Below are 23,103 nucleotides of genomic sequence, written 5' to 3'. Positions count from 1 at the left end.
TTTTGTAATTTGATTTCTGTGGTTTGACAATTCATGGAGCTTGATTTGAACGAGTCCAATGGAGCTGGATTTGAAAGAGTCCAGTACAGGAGTTTGAGTGCCAGCACGTTTCCAAAACCAAAAGCATCAAAAATTATAATTTTGGCCTTTTGGGAACGTGACCCATTCTTAAATGGAGCCTACTTTGAACCAATGAAGTTAGGAATGCATGAACAGTAAGAGTTATGGTTTGTGAATTTGGTAAGAATGAATGGAGATATCATTTTTGTATAAAAAGGGTTTCAAACCCCAAAAAGATTTTACAATTTCTGTTCCAACTTGTACAGGATGAATGAACAGGGAAAAAGAAAAAAAAGAAAGTGTATAAATGATTTCAAAAGGGGAAAAAAAAGATAAAGAATTTCTGTATCATCTTTTCTATACACAGAAAAGAATAAATCAACTAGGAGCTAGCTACCTCTACCGAAGCCTATGAGGCAATGATTGTGCTTTATAAAGGGGATGTGTTCTTTGCAAAACTTCCTCCCCTGCTACCACTGGTAAGCCTGTAATCGGTCTTAATTCTCCGCTAAAATTAGTAGTCGGTGTGGACACCTTACGATTCATTAAACCAGTACTTCTTGAATGGAGAGAGCTTCTTGGAGACAAGTTCACTTGCTCCAAAGCTCGGAACTGAAGTTCTGAAGGGTAGTCCCTCACACAGCCAATCCGCGGTCCAGCTCCCGTTGTCCATTTGCAAGACAACTGCTTCCCCAGTTGATATGACGCGATTCCTTTCTTAGAATTAATCCTTTCAATGATCGCTTCATCGGGAACATTTTGTTCATCTTCCCCTTGTTCTTCATCAAACAAGTTGTCATTCGGCTCCAAGGAATGCTGTTCTGTACCTAATCCTTCTTCTGCCGATTCATAACCATCTTCCACCGAAGAAGATGTATTACTGCCACGTGATCCAACCATATGATTTTCACTTTCCATTTTCTCAACCAATTCACTCTTTTCTGGCACTTCAAGATTGGACAATATTCTACTAAAGTTGCTGAGTCGCCTTGACTTCTGCTTTTCTACTACAGAAGAAGTCTCTTCTTCAACAGAATCGGTATTTTCAGGAGTCAATTCTTGAACATTGATTTCCTCAGTTTCTAAATCATTCACTGCTTGACTCAAATCCTCATCTGATGAGTTGTTTCTAAGGTGTTTGCTGCTTCTTTGTTTGTAAAGAGCATTGTCTTCCTCGTCCGTGGGACTTGTCTGCAATACCAGGGAAATAAAAGGCTCAGCAAATGACCTGCTAGTTCTTATCACCACAATAAAAATTTATATCATATGAAAAGAATAAAAGTGCTTTAAATTATTTACCTTCACATCTGTGAGATCAACATTGTTTTCTCTGAGGAATGAAAGGAAGTCCTGAAAGTTTTCTTCTGTAGGCCGATAATGACCACTGTGAGGCCAAACTGCCTGTCAAAAATAGAAAGTAGCCACTGTTAACAGATATGTTGTATATCAGAAGACCATTTAGGAACTTTGGCCTAAATGCAATGAATTATTGCGTTATGGTAGCTATACCTTAAGAACTCCACCTTCAACCACTAATCTACCAGCAGCAGTTGCGACTCCACCAGCCAAGAAGCTAGAATGCTGAAACTTGCCTTTCAGCTTCTTGCCAATATACAAGTTCATAGAGGTGCTGAGAACAAAAATCCACTTAGCATCTTCTGTGGTGTGGAGAAGCTGCCTTGACTCCTTATAGAGAAGTTTCCCATCCTCTATAACAACTTCATAGGCCTTTCTTTCCATCTGCAATGGTAAATGTTTATCAGTAAAAGCACTCACGTTATAAAATAAGGGGCTGAGTACGAAAGTGTTAATGAGAAAGCTCACCGGACCAAGATACTTGATGCACTGTTGTTGAAGTTTTGATCGAGGGCATTTTTCAAGATTCACTTCCTTGCCTTCTCCAATATCTAACCTGCAGTTGCAAAGCCAGTATACACAAAGTTCAACTTTGAATCCAAGGTGTCTAGAATCAAAATTTTAATTACTAAAGTAACATGGATAAGAAAATCTTACCAGTAAAAAAAGGGTTCTCTGCTTTTGGAATGAAGCCATTTAAGGTAATAGAAATGAAGATTATGCCCATATCGATGCCGTGGGTCAATCTGTTTTAAACAAGATGCAATAAAGATTCAGAATCAGAGTGATCGGAGAGCAATAATTAACTAATATTGTTTCCATAGAAATCCTGCATTTGACTTACCGCTTCAAGCCAGTGTTGTAAAGCAAGTTTTTGTGCTTTATCGTTCTTTGATAAGCCTTTTCCAACCTTTGCAGCTCTTGTTCTTGCTCTTGACCATCGAGAAATGGCAGACTCGTGTTTCTCAATGTCAAAGAATGAAATAGAACTCCGCTTGAGTTCAGCAAAATCTAAGAGTTTCCACCTGAGATTATAAAAACTAATTTTGTTAGAACAAAGGTTATGCATCCTTAAACTTTTTTTTTGTAAAAAGAGGACCAGGATTAGCACTCATCAATAGATACATACCAGCTCTGCTCAACAAGAACTGCACAATCTGCGAGCTTTCTCCTGGTTCGGAAGCTCTTGTACACTTTCTGCAATTTTACAGCAGCCTGGTGTTTGGGGCTGGTGGGATAAAAAATTGCCAACTTTCGTATCGTCTCCAAACTATCATCTGAGATTAGGGACCGGTTATCCATCTCTTTGCTGTTTATGCTAACCAACTTTGTGGAGGCATCTTTTTCTTTGTCTAGTGGAGAAGCTCTAATAGACACCATTCTTTCCAATTCTCCTCCTTTAAAACTAACAGATCTTTCTACTACCATCTTCCCAGAACCTAAAGACTTCAATATTGTAGGCTCAAAATCTTGACTGCCAAAACTTACTGATCGTACCGGAGTTTTGGCTTCATTGTCTCCAAAGCTGATGGATTTTACAATAACAGATTCTAAGCCAGTATCCACATCGCCGTACTCAGAAAATGGGCAGGACAAGGATATTCCCATTCAAGAAGGGAAGGGTTTCCAGCAATCTACACTTTCTGGATTCCTGTTCAAACAAAACCAATTCACAGAAGTTAATTTTAAATGATAAAATGTAATTTGTCAATATTTCCAAAATCTGACAGTATTGATTTGCATGTTCTTATAACCAAATGCAGAAATCTCAGAACACTAATGTTTTCTCTTGGTAGTATTGCCTAATGAGGTGCTTGGTTTAAACACCAATACCATATCACAAGAAACAGGAGATCATTTAACTATGAAGATGAATGTATCATAGCAGAGAACAACTCCATGGATCTGCAAAACCCATTTTGCAAACTAAAAATAATTTCTTTAATCAACCCAAAACTCCAAATAAACAAAGTCGCATACTTTTATTCAACCAAGTAGAACATAATGAAGAAACCCCAGAACAACAAATGTCCATAAAAATAACATCTTTCTGCATCAACTTGGAAAAAAAAAAGATCAACAAAACCATTTCAAAAAATACGAAGTCCCAAAAATGACATTACCAATTTACCATGATAATAACTGTAACCAAGAATGGCCAAGAACACAACTTTTTGCAGAAAAACAAAGTCATCAAGAATGCAAAAGGACCAAACATTTACCATTATAGCACACAGGGTTACAGAACAGAAAAGAAACTAAAAACAGAAAAAACAACCAAACCCCAAGAATATATGAATGAAGCATTACCTTGAATTGTGGATTAATAACACAATTATAGGTACGAAAATCCGGGTTAAAGGGGGTCAGCTTATTTGATCTTTGATGATTTTTCGAGCTTGTACTTGAGAGAGAGAGAGAGAGAGGGAGAGGGCGAGATTTGAGGTTATCAAAGATTAAAACAAGGAATACAGAGAGAATAATAGGATGCTTCACTAAAGAAAGGTTATATATAGCAACAGACATGGGAAGTGGAGTTTTTAAGGCGTGGGGAGAGAGAGGGAGGGAGGGAGGGAGGGTGACAATCAGTCAGTCAGTCTTTTGTTCCAGCCACGTGGAGTAGACTCTGCTTATGTTAGAATCCAGGAGGTTTCGTTTAATCCCAAAAAAAAAAAATTATTAAGGTTTTTTTTTCTTGTCTCCAAACCAAAAAATAAAAAAGATTAATCCCACAGAAAAAAATTATTGATTGCCATCAAAATTAATTTAATCTCATATTAAGGTATTTTTCTTACTTAGAGTCCATTAATTTATAGCGTTTTAAACTGAGTTACCACGTAAAAAATATTAAAATATTAAATTTAAAACAAAGTTAACTGTGTAAACAAGCAAATAATTAAATAAAATAATAATTAACTTTTTTTCAGAAGGGGTGTGAACGGGTTTTCTTGTGTTGCAAGGCTTAAGTAATTTGGAAATTACCTATTTCAATTATTATTTATGTTGTTGACCGTGTGAGTTTTAGAGACGGATGTGGTTTTATTAATTTTTTTGTGTTTGCGTTGAACTTTATGAATAAATTACAAGAACTTAGAAAGTCACTTCGTATTTCTATGTCTAAAATATTTTAAATTTGACTTGTTTTTTATTCATTGAATATATAAATAATATATACTTCGTTGACATAAGATGTCACTCGTAAATGATTTATTAACTTTACTCGATTCCTAGGAGATTACATTTAATTAATTTTTATTTAATTATAAAATTTTAAAAAAAATTACATAATTTGTTTTGTTAATATTTTTTTAGTCTCGAAACACGGTTTGCACTGTAAACAACACATAATCTTAACATGAAAAAACTAAATTAGTTTGAGACTTTCATTATGTAGATAATTGAAATATATAGTCTATCTAGCAATAAAAACAGAAGAAAATATATTATTTCATTATTATATTACTATAATTAAACATGCTAAGTGTATTGCTGAAATTTAGTAATTATGAAGCTCTCAAGAATGGCACATAAAGTTAACGAGAATATATAATTAATTAGGCTACCGAAAAATACCAAAAGAAAAATGAAAAAAAAACATGAAAAGGATTTAAAGCATCCGATCATTTACTTCCTTGCACATTTTCTTGGAAATGTAGGTGACGTAAAGTTTGATGTCTTGATGCTAAAATGTGTTGAGCAAAAATGTCTAGGTAATTTCTATTTTCATCCCTTTTCCCAAGCAAAATTAAATAAACAAGTTATTATCTTAATATATATTTTCCTAGAAATGAGATTACTTTAGTTAATAGCAAAGCATTACCTTTTTAATGAAATACAAACTATTCAATTACATATTAGATAAATTTTGAATAAATTGGCGACTAAACTGACTCAATTATTTATTGAAACAAAAAAAACAAAAAACCGATAGATGGTGGAAAAAAATAAAAATTACATGTATATATACATTGAATCATAATTTTAATTATATTTTTACCTACTTCTCAACCCTTTGAGATTTCACTAGAGTTATTAAATTCATTTTCTTATAAGGCTTGAATTTAAATCGAAAAAGTTAATTTAAGTTGATATAGATTAATTTAAATTTTTCTTATAAAAAAATACATCAAAACAATATTGTTTTGACACAAAATATTAACGAGTTTTTTTTATTGGTTTAAATGAATTGATTAAATCACAAGTCAATCGAGGTTTTTAACCAAGTCAAACCAAGACAATTTCTCATTTATATTTTGTTTAATTTATATCTTCTCACGTTATGAATCGACAAAATAAATTCTAAATCAATCTAATATTTCAAATACGATTTGATAACTATAGTTCTTACAAGTCATTCTCACACAAATTATATATAGTTTATTTTCATAACAAAAAAGTGAGAGATTGGACTTGTTCTTGCAATATACATCCCCAGCTCACACGTCATTGAACAATGTTGAAGTCATCACTCACGTTATTTGCTTAACTTGCAAGCTTCTCTGTTTAACCCTGTCGACGACCTTTAACTATTATTGTTTATCCACCTGGAACCATAACGAAACTACTAATCAATCCCTCTTGAAGGTAATTAATTAATTAATTAAGATTGAATATTAATGAGGGTGGATTTGGTAGATTGACGTGTTTGCACACGTGGATTTTTTTGGATGGATATGAATTATGGAGTTTTTTTTAATTCAAATTGCTAATATTATTATTTTTTTTTCTATTCTTGTAGAAAGTGGAAGCTCAAAAATCATGAGTGAAACTTCCATGCATTCTTCTTCAATGACCCACTAGTTGACTGTTGAATATCCCACAAAGAGGGATTTTTTATTGGCTAATAACAACAAAAAGTCCCTGTGAGGTCTAAACCTTGTCTCTAGTTTAATAATCTTTAAATTAAGAAATAATTAAAAGTATTAGAGCTTTTTGGTGGTGGGCGCTTAAAACACAAAAATATATTATCTGTCCTGAGATTACTTTATGTCTTCGAGTGATGTGTTCGATTTTAGGAGGATTGTGCATGCATTTTGAATCCCATCAAATCATGGATACTCCAAGACTTTTTCATTCAATTCAATTTCCAAATTATTTGCATTTTGGAATTCTGGGTCTTGGAGGATATTTCTAATTTCTAACTTGTAAGTGTTGGTTTCAAAGCAATGATAAGTTATAGATAGTGTTTTGTTACCGGTTTAAGATAAAAAAATAAAAAAATTAAATTAAACAGTGAAAATAAAAAGGTGTTTAGTGAAAACGATAGAGATAAAATAAAATAATAATTTTAGAATGGATTTTTATATTTTTAAAAATGAAAAAATAATAAGATGTATTTCCTCTATTTTTATTTTTTTTGTTTTTTTTTGTTTCGAGATAATAATCGAGTATCCAAATTTCTACCACCAACTTTCTCCTTTTTTTTAATTTATTTTTAGTTTAAGATGACACTTTTAGCACTTACTAATGACCTTTTCTTTTCTAATTCTGGTTGTCGTGGCAGAACCTTCTTTATAATCAGAAAGAGTCTGGCACCCCATAAAAACTCGAGTTGTCTCTTAAGAAGTGGTACAATTAAATGGTGCTTAATTACGCCTAATTACGTGATCAATGATCCCACATGGATTAACTAATATATATACACAAAGTTATGGCAACGGCGCTTCCACGTTGATTTTTCTGCAATGAAATTAAAGTGAACAAGGTTTCCTATCCAACCCTTTACACTCACTGCAGTGTGGTTATTGTGAACAAGGTTGAGTGGGATTTTTTATATAATAAATAAATAAATAAAAATTTATTTGATATAACTTGCTCAATTTAATAAGTTAACTTGCGATGTTATTGACCCGTTGAAACCAATTCGATTCATAAAAAAAAAAATAGTAAAATAACATTATTTTAACTAGAAAAAAAAATCGTGAAACCAGAACATTTTAATTTACGGCCAACCCTTTACAATTCAATCTTTTACACATGATTCTAAGCTTAGATTTGCATTAACATTTATTTAACAACGCAAATCACATCACGCGTAGCTAAAAAAGAAGAAAAAAATCAATCATGCCAAGGAGAGAGTATATATAAACTATATTTATGTGTCGGAAAGTAACGTACAGCAAGAACATGAAATTAAATATTAATTAAACATGTTGACAACAATATCAAGGAAAATTTTTGGATTTGGGTGTGGACAGCTGTTTTCATGCATCAAAGATTCTCCGTGCAATTGTGATAGCTCAACCATGCATGTAGAAGAGAAGGAAGGAGGGAGATTGCTTGATCTTCCATGAATGCATTTAATTAATTGTTTCCAATTTCCATGAGTGATGAAGCATTGTATAATTTAGGGCACAGAGCATATTCATCCCCCAATTATCATCTCATTATGAACTAGCTTTTCCAATAAAATATGTTAATTATTCATCCATATTTAAATAATATAAATTAAAAAATCATATATATAAACAAAACATCCACTCACCTTGCTCACATTTAACACTCTGCCACGTACTACGTACGGGAAACTAATGTCTCTTGATCAGCTTGATTCGGGAAGAAAGGGAGCGAATTAAAAGGGAAATTAATTTAGAATATTCTATACACTGATCCGTTAATAACTTTGAGCTTTAATTAATTAACTCCATGTATACTATCAAATTCACATGCCTCCACCAATATAAAAGTCTGACCACAACCGTTATGCCACGTTGTAAAATTTAATTTAATATCAGGTAATTAAAGATCCTGGATTCAAGATTTAATTCAATATATGACCTGTAAAATAAATAAGCACATCGTTTGCAGTGAAGATCTATGTAAATTACAGAATCCTTCTTACTAGCAGTGTTGCGTTTTGTCAGTGTTTTTGGAGATAAAAAATAAATATAAAGGGAAATAAATGTGTTCGATTAAAAAAATAAAAATAAAAACATAAAATAAAAATATATTTAAAACAGTTTTGGAGAGTGAATTTTTCTTTTTTTTACCTTTCAAAACAAGATTAAAAAACAATCCTCTTATTTTATTTTATAGAAAATTAACTAGCCATGAACATGTTTAATGGATGTCTAAGAAATACAAGACGTGTTGTTTTTAAAAAATATTTTTAATTAAAATAATATTTTTAAAATTTTTTGATATTGAAACATTAAAATTATATATATAAAAACACTTTAAAAATATTAATTTTATTTTTTAAAATAAAAAATAATTAGAAAAACTGCCTTAATCAATCATGTAATCATAATGATGATAAAAAAACAAAAGGGACAAAGCATTGTCACTTACAACTGGCATTTCAGATCTCTGTACCTATAAATTCAACAATATTGAGATGGGTACTTTGTACCGTACAAGCTGGTTGGGCCTCTTTGAAACTCTATGTGTCAAGTGGGTATTTGACCACGTGGTGCTGCTTGGTATGAGCGATGCATGCCTCACACTTAGACAGACATATCCCATGACAGTAGCCGGTGTAGAAAATTAAGTAGAATAATTAGTTTAAAGAATTTCATGTGGTAATTAACGGTGGTGCCTGCTGACAAGGGAAATGCTTAACCCTAATTTATGCTGTTTAATTTCTTATCCAATGAATACAACCCAAGCGCCCTTAATCTGGAATTGATACATGATCATCAATTAGACGTATTTATAAACCCTAATTTAGCTGGATCGGACACCACAAAACATTGAGATCAGGAAGTGATTAACAGATGAGCCACGATTAATTCAAATTTTGTATTTAATATAATTAAAAATTTTGACTTTTAGGTGTGCTTATAATACAATTGCCAGTACCTTTACGGAGTTCTTAACATCCAAAAAGTATTAAAATTATGATTTTTTTAATGTTTTTAACCTTTCATAATAAAATTATCTAAACAACTATTAACTTGATGTTTTTTCAAATAAAAATGATGTTAAAAAAAATCAAATAACAAATACCAAACAATATTTAATTTATAATTGCTAACTTGTACTATATTTTTTTTTTAAAAAAAGAAGGTGTTTTAAGCTTTTTTATCACATACATTCCTAACTTAAAGTCATTTTAACTTACTTTTATTATAAGTTATATATGAATTATAATTTAAAAGTAAGAATCAATTTCATAAATCATATCCGAAAAAACTTTAATTTAACATATCTTAATCATGTTTTTTCTTACAGTTAAATGTCTTTGAATTGTTTTTTATTTTTATAGGCATGTTCTTCAATAGATATCGATCCTATTTTCATTTATATCTGAACTAATATATTTTAAAAATATTTCATATATATATATATATATGATGATAATAAGAAGGTGGTGTGAGCATAACAATAACAAGTACTAGGGACGACAGCAAGCATAGCTGGAAAGCATGCGAGCAAATTAAATAAAGCCAGCTGTCAGTGTTAACAAGTGCGATAGCCATAGCGGTAGTAGTTCGAGAAGCAGTCTTCGGCACAGCAAACCAAAAGAAACGCGGTTGGCAGTGCCACCGACGACAGCCAAAAACATAAACAATGACATGAAAGAGATAGCTGTGATGGAGAATAGTAGCCAGCCGAGGGTGACAGTGGTGTGGATGCCGGTGGTGACCACTGATGAATAGGATTTATTGCGTTTTGTAGACCGGTTAAAAAAAAATAAATCTAAAAGCATGTTTATATAGTAGGAGTGACAAAACGTACATATAAAATAAAGTTTTTTCAGAATAAATTTGGAATGAATTTCAATCATTTAAAAACATATTATATTATTTTGAAATGCAATTATGTACAGGACTCAGTGTAAAATAAGGGAATTATCTGACTAAGTAGCCAATTTTTTCTCAATAGTCGGCCGAAAAGCAAAAGCTAACTTATGTTTTTATATGTTTTCTAAAAGCTAATTTCGAAACATTATATTAAAAATAAATAATAAATTAAGAACACAGTCTACATCGCACCAGTATAATTTAGTTAGTACCGCACATGTATAGCATACACAGGACAATGAATATACTAGTAACGTACAAGACTCCAAATAAAAGTCAGCTCTTTTTTATTATCACTGCGACTGCTAAAACTAGATCAGGTGTAGCCTACCATTCATCAAGATCATGTTGTTGACGTTTGGTCATTGGTGGCTCTGAATTCTCTTCTTTTACCGCCTCTCTCTCTCTCTCTCTCTCTCTTCTACATCTCTCTCTCTCTCTCTCTCTCTCTCTAGATCTCTGTGTGTGTGAGAGAGAGGGAGAGAGGGAGCCCTTTTAAGTTATAATTATTCTTTTTATGGATTGGTCAAACCTTCCTTCACACTCTTCTTCTTCACCGGTTTCTTTTCTCTCTTTCCCAGCTGGATATGATACCACTGTTCGCGATGACCACTCCTGTTTCGAATCTCTCCTTTCTTTTGGGTCTACAATTATGAAATTAACTGTTGTATTTATCTAAAAACAGAAATCGGACTATTGACCTCATAGCCAGCCCGTAACATGATTTGTTTTTATGGTAGAAATTATCCTCGATATTATTATTTTAAAATTCAAGCCGACTCAGGTTATTACCTAGAAGAGTCAAAATCAAGGGATAATGGCTAAATTTTGATTAATTATATTATTATTTTTTTTAAAAAAAAGAATTTGCAATTCATTTCCTTAAATATTCTTCTGTGTGTTTAAACTGTTTTTTTTTATTTTACTTTATTTTATATATAAATCAATCTAGGATTCAAATTAATCTTCCATTAAAATAACAGTGAACGTCTCTATAATGGGGAGCAGAGGAAAGGCCTGCCAGCACAACAAGGGAAGCATGCACTTCCCAGCCACACATGGAGACTGCAACCCACTGAGGGATAATGAGTTTCATGTATTGTATACACATGGTGGTAGCCAGGGAAGACGGTTCATTGAGCAATACTTTTGCATTAATCAGGATTGGGTAAATTATAAATTAGTTTATGTAGTCTTGCAAAATGAATTAGTCTTAAGAATAAATAATTAGTTCTTACGTTCTTAAATATATTTCTAATTTGATCATTTTATATATGATATTTTTAATTTTTTTAAAAAATCTATTTGTAATCTTTTTTAGAAATTCAAAAGTAGAAAATTGATGATGTGAAAAAAATGATAGTTTTAAATAAAAAATATTAAATTAAGCAAAATCAACACAGGTTAAGGAATTGGTTAATTAATCTTGAAACTTACTTGGGTCACGAGTCCTTCAACATTGAATTTGCTGTGCCGAAGACTGATGAATAGGATTTATTGCGTTTTGTAGACCGGTTAAAAAAAAATAAATCTAAAAGCATGTTTATATAGTAGGAGTGACAAAACGTACATATAAAATAAAGTTTTTTCAGAATAAATTTGGAATGAATTTCAATCATTTAAAAACATATTATATTATTTTGAAATGCAATTATGTACAGGACTCAGTGTAAAATAAGGGAATTATCTGACTAAGTAGCCAATTTTTTCTCAATAGTCGGCCGAAAAGCAAAAGCTAACTTATGTTTTTATATGTTTTCTAAAAGCTAATTTCGAAACATTATATTAAAAATAAATAATAAATTAAGAACACAGTCTACATCGCACCAGTATAATTTAGTTAGTACCGCACATGTATAGCATACACAGGACAATGAATATACTAGTAACGTACAAGACTCCAAATAAAAGTCAGCTCTTTTTTATTATCACTGCGACTGCTAAAACTAGATCAGGTGTAGCCTACCATTCATCAAGATCATGTTGTTGACGTTTGGTCATTGGTGGCTCTGAATTCTCTTCTTTTACCGCCTCTCTCTCTCTCTCTCTCTTCTACATCTCTCTCTCTCTAGATCTCTCTCTAGATCTCTGTGTGTGTGAGAGAGAGGGGGAGAGAGAGAGAGAGAGCACTTTTAAGTTATAATTATTCTTTTTGTGGACTGGTCAAACTCTTCTTCTTCACCGGTTTCTTTTCTCTCTTTCCCAGCTGGATATGATACCACTGTTCGCGATGACCACTCCGGTTTCGAATCTCTCCTTTCTTTTGGGTCTACAATTATGTGATGTTATTAGATATGAAATTAACTGTTGTATTTATCTAAAAACAGAAATCGGACTATTGACCTCATAGCCAGCCCGTAACATGATTTGTTTTTATGGTAGAAATTATCCTCGATATTATTATTTTAAAATTCAAGCCGACTCAGGTTATTACCTAGAAGAGTCAAAATCAAGGTATAATGGCTAAATTTTGATTAATTATATTATTATTTTTTTAAAAAAAAGAATTTGCAATTCATTTCCTTAAATATTCTTCTGTGTGTTTAAACTGTTTTTTTTTTAATTTTACTTTATTTTATATATAAATCAATCTAGGATTCAAATTAATCTTCCATTAAAATAACAGTGAACGTCTCTATATTGGGGAGCAGAGGAAAGGCCTGCCAGCACAACAAGGGAAGCATGCACTTCCCAGCCACACATGGAGACTGCAACCCACTGAGGGATAATGAGTTTCATGTATTGTATACACATGGTGGTAGCCAGGGAAGACGGTTCATTGAGCAATACTTTTGCATTAATCAGGATTGGGTAAATTATAAATTAGTTTATGTAGTCTTGCAAAATGAATTAGTCTTAAGAATAAATAATTAGTTCTTACGTTCTTAAATATATTTCTAATTTGATCATTTTATAGATGATATTTTTAATTTTTTAAAAAAATCTATTTGTAATCTTTTTTAGAAATTCAAAAGTAGAAAATTGATGATGTGAAAAAAATGATAGTTTTAAATAAAAAATATTAAATTAAGCAAAATCAACACAGGTTAAGGAATTGGTTAATTAATCTTGAAACTTACTCAATTCATTTTGTAAAACTAGAGGGACTAATTAATTAATTTATAACCTATGAATTACAACCCATTTAAATATCTCTCTTGGATCAATCTTTAAGCCTTTAACTTAAATTGGAAAAAAAAAATGAAAGAAGGATTGAAAAACCAAGTATTAATTAATTCTCATAATTCAAGATCTCTGAAACCTAACAAACTCAAGAAGTAATGAAGGATTAAGTGTGATGGTTAAATACCGTACCAAAACCCTATTTTCTGACCCAGCATGCATGTGTGTGTATTAAGTGTCCAATTATATATATATATATATACACACACACACACATCAGTTGCTAATAATACATGGTTTTTTCTCTTTAATTTAACAGATATTTCAAGCCTAAATCTCTTATTATAACACCTTTCAAGGCTTTAATAAATTAATGGACCCACAAAAGGGTGATTTTCCAAGAACACACAAAGATGACCCGGCCCCTCTGTAAATGAACCATATCTCGCTATTTCTCCCCCTATCACCGTCCATCATGGTTGGTCTAGGCGGTGGTTGATGTGAAGTGCCCCCCCGTGATATGAACGAAGCACTGGCAGAGTAGTGGTAGCTAGTACTTTCTGCATAAATTAAAAACTTCAAAGGGATGGGATGTGGTGTTGCCTTTCTAACAAGAGAAGGTATTATGCATGGAAAAGAGAGTGGTCGGTCTGCGGTGGGGAGGGGTGGAAATAGACGGGGTCGCTGGCAACCTTGACCTATCCATATAAATGGATGGAAGTTTCCTCTTTCTACATTAATATTGATAGTATCCAATTAATTAATGATAGGAGGAAATAACTCCTTCATTACCTTAACCAATCTTATAAATTGTTGATGCAGCTAGGTCAAGATTAATTGTAGATTCCCAAAGACACAAACTTTATGACTTTATTTATTTACATTGATGCAAAGGAGGTGAATTTCAAAGTCATTAAACCTAACCTCATTTATATATTCATATCTAAAGCTTAAAGTTATGTGTTCTTCGAGTCATTCAAAACAACATCATTCCAACTTATGTATTTATAAATAAACCATTAATTATAGACTAAAAGAGGAGGCGGTTTTACTTTACCCCTCCTCACAAAACATTATTTATTGAAATAATATTTTACTTTTTTTTTTGCTTTGCATTTTTCTTTCTTTATTTTTTTCTTTTCAATTAATTGTTTTGTTTAATTTCATTCTTTAATATTAATTTTTTTCTATTTAGTTATCACACTCTCATGACACGGATACCAGATTTGACGGGTTCACCAAGTTGACTCATATTTTTTCTTTTTTTAATTATTTTTTTCTTTCAATTTCATCATTTAATATTGATTTGATTGAGAATTAAACTTCATAATTTGTTTTGTTTACTTTTCATTAAATTATCCTAATCTCATGACACGAGAATAATGCTTAACGAATTAACCCGAGTTAACTCGGGTTGTTTTTTGTGTCTTTTATTTAATTGATTTTTTTTAATTTATTATTCAACATTGGATCAGTTGGAAATTGAGCTGCATAATTTATTTTAATTTACTTTTTATGAGAATATCTTGATCTTAAAATCAAGGTCACGAGTTTTGACATTTTAACCCTAGTTAAATCAAGTCGTTATATATATATATATATATATATATATATATATATATATATATATATTCATTACTTGGGTCACGAGTCCTTCAACATTGAATTTACTTTTTATTGGGTTGTCCATGTCTCATGACTCGGGTCGTAGGTTAATCTAATTGACTTATTTTTTATCTCATTTTTAATTGATTTTCCTTCAATTTCATCAACTAATATTGTGTTTAATTGAGAATTAGACTTCATGATTTGTTTTGGTTTGTTTTTAATTAGATTATTATGGTCTCATGACTCAATAATAGTACTTAACGGTTAACTTGGGTTAACTTGGCTTATTTTTTATGTCATCCTTTTAATTAAGACTTTTACAATTTTTATTATTCAACATTAGGTCCGATAGGGACAATTGAGAATCGAGCTTTATAATTGTTTTGACTTTCTCTCTATGGATTATTTCAGTCTCAAGATCAAAGTCATAGATTTGACAGGTTAACCCAAGTTAAATCATGTTATTTTTTTATTTTTTTCTAGAAGATTATCTTAGTCTGATAAATCAAGTAATGGGTTTGGTGGATTGACTCAAATTGTTTTTTATTTTTTTAATCAAATTTTTTTTTAATATCATCCTTTAATATTGAGCTAGTTAGGGATTAAGATTTGTAATTTCTTTTGATTTGTTTTTCATAGAGTTATCTCGATTTTATGATCCAGCTTGCAAGTTTGACATATTAACCCGAGTTATTCTTTTAGATTATTTTTTAATTGATTATATCACTATTTATCCCCCTATCACCGTCCATCATGGTTGGTGTAGGCGGATTGGCCCCCGTGATATGAATGAAGCACTAGAAGAGTGGTGGTAGCTAGTACATCTGAATAAAAACTTCAAAGGGATGGGATGTGGTGTTGCCTTTCTTACAAGAGAAGGTATTATGCATGGAAAAGAGAGTGGTCGGTCTGCGGTGGGGAGGGGTGGAGATAGATGGGGTCGCTGGCTGGCAACCATATAAATGGATGGAAGTTTCTTCTTTCTTTCTGCATTAATATTGATAGTATCCAATTAATTAATTAATTACTAGAGGAAATAACTCCTTTGTATATTACCCTAACCAATCTCATAGATTGTCGATGTAGGTCAAGATTAATTAAAGATTCCCAAAGACACAAACTTTATGACTTTATTTACCAATTGATACAAACAAGGATAATTTCAAAGTTATTAAACCTAACCCCATTTATTTCCTTATCTAAAACTTCAATCATGGGTTGATCTAGTAGTTCAAAACAATTTTATTTTAATTATTTTTTAAATAAACTAAAATAATATTATTTTAATTATTTTTAAAGTTAGATCGACTTTCAACTAGATTGTCTAGACCAACTTGTATTTTTTTTATAAAATAAAACTCGAATCAAATCTCGGATCAATTAACTCGGATAAATCAGATTTTATAAAATTAAATTAATTTGAAATGATTAAAAAAAAAAGTAATGATACTAATAACAAAGAAGACAATTTTAACGTGGAGGTCATCACTAGAATTTTTCCTTTTCCTTATAATTTCATGAATTGTATGAATATCTAAATGAGATCCAAGCAAATATATACTCACCAACCCCTACGATTTTCCCTCTTTGCAGTCCCTTTCACAAGAAGTTGCCAAGCTCATCCTGAAGAACTTGTCAAGCAAGACTAGTAGACTAGTATTAAATTGGTCGCAGACAGCTTGTCAAGCAAGGAAGACGAGTCAACACCTTAGGCAGAGAGTGAAACGATAAGAACGAAATGTAATTCACAGAAAAATGGCCAGTCAACACTTTTGCTTAATTTTTCTGTAAATTTAAGGATTTTTCAACTATCCTAGAATTCTGTAAATTTGAAAAAATCATTCAAACTTTTCAAGGAAAAATGATCGACACAATTAAAATTTGGTGAAAAAAGAAATTGACCAACAATTCAACTTTTGGACTCAAATCTTTAAAGAGGAATTTTTCCATCACTTTCGACAAAAATGCAAGGGCCTTTTTTTTCAAACCCTAAACCCATTCAACATTCAATCCCATATTCTAACACTTTAATGATTACTTCAAAGTTAAAAAAAATATTATTACTATTATGAGAAGATACCCCCCAAAAAAAGGTTAAATATATATATGGTCGGTGGCAACCAAGATTGGTTTCATGGTGGGTTATATATTTTCAAGATAATTATGTATATTTTCTAGGGCTGAGCATTTCCGGTTCGGTCCGGTTTTGAACCAAAATAAACAACCAAACCGATTTTATTTTTTTTAATTTTTTGAACCGAACCGAACCGAAAACCGGTTCAAACCGATTAATTTCGGTTCGGTTCGGTTCGGTTTTTTTAATATAAAAACCGGAAAAACCTATATTCAAACCGACCGGGTTTTTTTTAACAATCTTCTCAATAGCTTCTCCAGCTTCCCTCTTGTTCTTCCCTACAAAGTACAAACCCTACAATTTCAGAAGTCCAATTACTCAACAAACAACAAATCTCAAACATGTAATAACTGCAAGCAGATAAAATACAGCAAAGAACCATTCCATTATTCTAAATCCATCTTCAGTAACCATAAAATCGTCTCCGCGCATTACAAAATGGTTATGAAAGAAACTAAACGACCTTAGCAGGAATTACATCAGGAGCTGCGTCAACCTTAAAAAAGAAAAAAAAAAAAGGGACCCAAAACCGCGATGAGAGGAAACGAACATTGAAGCCGTGAAGATGAAGATTTGAAGCATACACTAAACCAGTCCCTGGGTCGTTAGATTTGAAGATGAAGATTGAAGCCTTGTTGAAGTTTTGTTAGATGACTAGAAGTCTAGATCTGGCCATGAAGTTTTGTAAAGTGATGGAGAATTAATTTTTTATCAGGTCGAGAGTGAGAGAGGTTTAGATTTGAGAACATTTGAGAGATTTGAGAGAGAGGTTTAGATTTGAGGGCTGGGGGGGCGGCTGGATGCAAGGGAATGCTAGGGTTAAAAGTTTAGATTTGAGAAGATTTGAGAAGAGAGGTTTAAATGTGAGAAGATTTGAGAGATTTGAGAGAGAGGTTTAGATTTGAGGGCTGGGGGGGGGGGGGGGGGGGGCGGCTGGATGCAAGGGAATGCTAGGGTTAAAACTTAAAAGTTTAGAAATGGCTTTTATAGTTTTTTTTTTACTGAACCGGTTCGGTTCGGTTCGGTTTTTTCGGTTTCAGGCTTATCAAATCGAAACCGAACCGAACCAGCCGGTTTTTTAAAAATTCTAATCGGTTTAATCGGTTTTTTTTTCGGTTCGGTTTTTTCGGTTATTTTTTTTCCGGTTTTCTCGGTTTAATCGGTTTTTCAGTTTTTTTGCTCACCCCTAATATTTTCAAGCTAATTTTGTATACTTGAACTAAAATTTCATTGATAGTGTGGTTGTTTGGCATTTAAAAGTATTTTCTGAAATACATTTAGATCAATTCATATATTGTTCTAGATTATTTTAAATAATCTAAATCTAAATCATTGAAAAATATTTTTAATCACAATATGAAACGCTTATAATATTTTCAAGCCAATTTTATATATCGGAACTACATTTCTCATTTGATAATGAGGTTGTTCTGCTTTCAAAATTATTTTTTAAAATGCATTCATATCAATTAATATAAGATATTTCTAAGAAAATAAGATAAGTAATATTATGAATTTAAGTAGAGTTAATGAACAAACTAGCCCTGGTCTACGTTACCTGTGGGTCAGAGAAAAAAATAATTAAGCGCAAAAAAAATATCTAAATAGTGACAACATGTCTCTTAAAAAAAATTAACCATGAATTGAATGATATTGTTATCTAATATAGAGATGGACACACATTGAATCTATATGGGTTAATCAAGGTTGACAGAGAACTTGCAGAGATAATTTAAAAAAAACAAAATAAAAAATTTAATTTTCAATTAATTCAATATTGAAGGGCAAAATAGGTAGAAAACATGTAATTAAAAAGAATTATGTGAACTCGAGTCAACCAAGCAAACTCGCGATACAAGTTATGCATGTCATTATATTCAATAAATTTTCTTATCCTGAAGATTATTTTTTCATTTAATTATACAATAATAAAACACATAAGAATTTTTTTGTATGAAACATTTTTTAAAAAAAGGAAAAAAAATTCATGATAGGCTCATGGGCCCGAGATAGCAAAAATAGATTATTGATAACAAATGGTGGAATTTTATTTTTTTTTTTAGTTTTGAGATTAAAAAAAAAGAGCATTGATAACAAGGGGTAAATTGCCTTTTTTAAAAAATTGAAGGACAAAAAAAGCATTAAAAAAATAATAGACTAGATACTGCAAATTAACCCGTTAAATCTACAACCTGACTCATGGACTCAATTGGTTTCATTGATTCTCTTTATCAATTTTTTTAACTCAAATATAAAATAGCAATTTAAAAAAAAAGACAAAAAAGAACCCAAGCAAAGGAGATTTGGTGGCAACGTGCCTGGACATTCAAAAAATTAACAACCCAGCTCGCCCACATGGGCTTGGCTTAATTTTTAAAAAATTTCTTAAAATTATAGATGAATTGTTGTTTGTCCTTTTTTTGAAAAAAAAAAAACAACAGACAACACGTCGTTTGTTTTCTGCAGAATTCAACTGCCAGAAAAATAGGGTCTCAGGTTTTTTGGTTAAAAAACTCATTTTCAATCTTTTTTGTATCCAAAACACTTAGAAAATATCATAAACATCTTGATAAACCTATCCATTACATAAAAAAATGATTTAAAAAACCAAAATCAACTTGAACCCGAAGATATTCTCGTGATCAGATCTGCCTAGCTCTTTGAACAAGGATAAGGAAAAAAAACACTTGGGTAAAATTCCTCTTATCAAAAGAAACTCATTGACACCGATATCGATTATTTTGGTGATCGGAATCATTATCAATTATAACTTACTCTCTCTACACCAGAATTTGATAAGTCTCTTTTTCCTTTAAAATTTTTTTGAAAAATTAAGAAAATAAAATTTGATATCAAAATTAAATTTCTGACAACTAAAGGAATCGACTATCTATTAACTAAAAAAGATAAAAGGACTAAAATAAACTTTTCAAATGAAACTCAAAGTTGCCACTTGTTTTCCTTGTTTTTTTTTTTTTTGATTATTTGTCTTTCAACTCAATCTTTTTTCCAAAGAAATGAGTAATTTGACACCAATTTGGAGTTAAAGTTTTTAAATGTGAAAAAAAAAATTAAAAAATCAAATTAAAAATTTTTAAAAATAAATTATTATAATCTACAGTAATTTATGAGCGAATAAACAATGACATATTAATAGTAAAACAACCACATGACTTAGTTTTTTCTTTCTTTTTAATAATTGCACCTTCTCTCTACCTTAATTACTAATTTATTTTGCGCTGCTATCTACCTCGTTTAAAAATTCCAAATAAAATCAAATAAGCCTTCTATGTACAAGATCTTCCCCTCACCCAAACTTCACCTCAAATTGCTTGTTTTTTTACATTAAAGAACACTGATCCTTGAACCTCAAGTTCCCGTCCAAATTGCACTCAACATAACCCTTGCAACAAGATTTTGACTTCCTCTTATTAGACTAAATGAGATTGAATGGCATTTCATGGGACTTGACGAAAAAACTTATTAATGAAATTGAGTAATTTACTTGCAAATGGGTTTTGCAAAGATAATGGGTGTTGACTTTGGTAATGTAACTGGTCAAGAAAGTGAAGTAGAAAATACATGGGCAATGAGTCGATAGATACACTTCCATTGATATGGGTGTACGTGGGCATAGAGAAGAAGTCCCTTCTGAGAACTTGAAGCAAGAAAACGCGTCAAGTGATTGAATTGCCCACTTCTAAACCAAGTTTCTAATTCCTTTCTTGCATGGTTTGATTAATCTTTAATGAAGAGGTTGAAAATAATTTTCTAATGTATATATCATAGGATTTTTCTCCATAACTTACAACATGGTTTCCTTAATATATATATATATATATATATATATATATATATATATATATATATAGATCTTCATTAGATAGGATGATGATGTAGCTTTCCCCAATGAATTTGGAACCAAGACTTGGTAAAGATTATTAAGTTGATCACTACGTGCGTAACGGTTGAAGATTTTTCAATAACACTTCAGGTTTTGTAATTATTATAAGTAAATTGACCTAGTAAATCTATTACTTGGAATCTAATCTAGGTTGGAATTCAATTTAAACCAATCTAGATATTGATTTAGTGTTCTAACTTGGTCAAGTTAAAACCAATAATAATTATTTTTTTAAAATAACTGAAATGATGCTATTTTAAATAATCTATCATCCACCCTTCATATTTTGTCATGTTTTTTTTTTCTTTTTAAATTTTTAAATCTTAGTTTAGATATCACAAGGCTTAAATTCGTTTGAACAATACATAACGTGAAAGTATGGATCAAAACAATTAAATTAAATTAAGAGGCCGAAAGAAATGAAAAGAAAGGGGGATTGCTCGTCCGCAATGTTACATCCATGGTGCGAATAAGTCTTGGACAACAGTAAAATACAATGTTCTTCGCATAATGTTTTTGACAAGATTAAGAAGGTGAACTTGATCTTCATAAAAGCAAACTACCCGAAAAACACCACTCAATTCTCTAATTAAAGTATTACAGCAAAAACATTTGACCCAACAAGAGTAATGGAGGGTCCATAGATTGCTTTTGATCCACCATCACACTCTCTAATGGCTGCGTCTTGCATTATACATCCACTGAGACAGTAACTCCGTAGTGTGGCACATCATAGCTAATGGGGCTTGACTGGGACACTTCTTCAGAATCCTTAAAGAATACAAGCTGACCTATGCCTTTTGCCTGCCTGCCTGCCTGCCTGCCTGCCTGCCTGCTTGCCTTTGCCTGCCCAGGCACAGCATAGGACCAGTTGACCATCTATATTTTATTATCTCCTCGACAAAGGACTACATTTTCAATTCAAATTTGGTGGGATATCATCAGATGGGAAGTTAAAATGTCCTCAGGAAACGATGTGCCTTTTGCTTGGTGCTTTGTGTTCAAATCCTTATCAAACCATACCTACTAAGGCAAGCTGGCATCGCCAAAAACCCCACCAATTATTCCCAAATCCATAGCATTACTGCATTATTTTATCTGCATGGAAAATCACGAGCTAGCTAGGAGGGCATGTTTGCAGCATTGAATTCTCAAGACTTGGCATAGATATATTGTTTGCGGTAGGCTTAATGCCATGTGAACAATCATGTTGTGTAGACAATAGTTGTAACACCTGGCTAGAACTGTTGAGCCAACTTGTTTACCCGCTGATCTAGAGTCTTATGCTGAGTTTTACGCCAAAACTTTTTTTATTAAAATAATGTTTTTCCAAGGTTTTCTTTTTTTAAAAAAAAAACTCATAAGTTAAGTTAACCTATGGATCCACAAGTCAATATACTCAACTCATAGGTAGGCTGACGCCTCAAGTTGGTCTTATAATTATGGTGTGGACTGTAGAGTGTGCTACTTGTTGTACACTTCTCCAAATGTCAAAGGCTAGTGGCAAAAAGTGGGCGAACAAATTTCAAAAGGACAGCAAAGGCAGCAGCTGCATATGGTACTACGGAGAATCAGATCTGGCATTTAATCCAATAACCTGTTCAGTTGGGGGAGTGGGGCACAAGAAAATTGATAAGAAAGTTTGAGAATACAAGATCCCGATTATCCAGCATGCAAGCCAAGAGAGTTAGCTGGCTGAGCAGACCTTGTTAGTGTCTTGTTCATAAATGTCATAACAAGATTATTAGATTGATCTCAGATCCGAGGCTGCCTTTTAGCGTAGACTTTTTCTCAGTGAAATTTTCTAGTTGCAATCCTGAGGATTACAAAGCTTTTCTGCTGGCAGGGGTGATGATTTCACCCGCTATGGATGTGGCCATTGAATCCAGTTGCGGTGCAACTGCTAATACCCTAGTCCAATTCATAAGCAGACAGAAGTGGAGCCAGGCCCAGATTGGCAAAACCACAAAATCTTTGGTGTTTGCATTAGGTCACCAGCTTCCTAGACCATGGAGTATATTCTTATGAAGCCCAATGGTGGCCACCAGCATTGAACCTCATCATAGATTTCCTTGTTTTCATTCTGCTGTCTTCTAGGAAGCATAGGGAGGATTTAATACTGATAATATTATGTAGTAGTACTCATTCAGTATTTTAATAAAAACAATAGAAAC

At 31.9% G+C, this 23,103-nt stretch overlaps 1 protein-coding gene across 1 annotated transcript; it reads right to left on the bottom strand.

The window, feature by feature from the left end:
• Window positions 1-236: 236 nt before the first annotated feature.
• LOC133702228 (IQ domain-containing protein IQM2-like) lies at window positions 237-3,970 on the bottom strand. The gene is made up of 8 exons (XM_062126514.1): window positions 3,727-3,970; window positions 2,546-3,067; window positions 2,261-2,441; window positions 2,074-2,162; window positions 1,885-1,972; window positions 1,570-1,800; window positions 1,360-1,461; window positions 237-1,251 (listed from the first exon to the last, which is right to left on the bottom strand). The coding sequence occupies exons 2-8, from the start codon at window positions 3,022-3,024 to the stop codon at window positions 460-462; spliced, it is 1,962 nt and encodes a 653-aa protein (XP_061982498.1). The 5' UTR covers window positions 3,025-3,067; window positions 3,727-3,970; the 3' UTR covers window positions 237-459.
• Window positions 3,971-23,103: the final 19,133 nt, after the last annotated feature.

Source organism: Populus nigra, chromosome 8 (assembly GCF_951802175.1).
Source record: "Populus nigra chromosome 8, ddPopNigr1.1, whole genome shotgun sequence".
NCBI classification, from domain to species: domain Eukaryota; kingdom Viridiplantae; phylum Streptophyta; class Magnoliopsida; order Malpighiales; family Salicaceae; genus Populus; species Populus nigra.
This window is presented reverse-complemented; position numbering and strand designations above follow the sequence as displayed.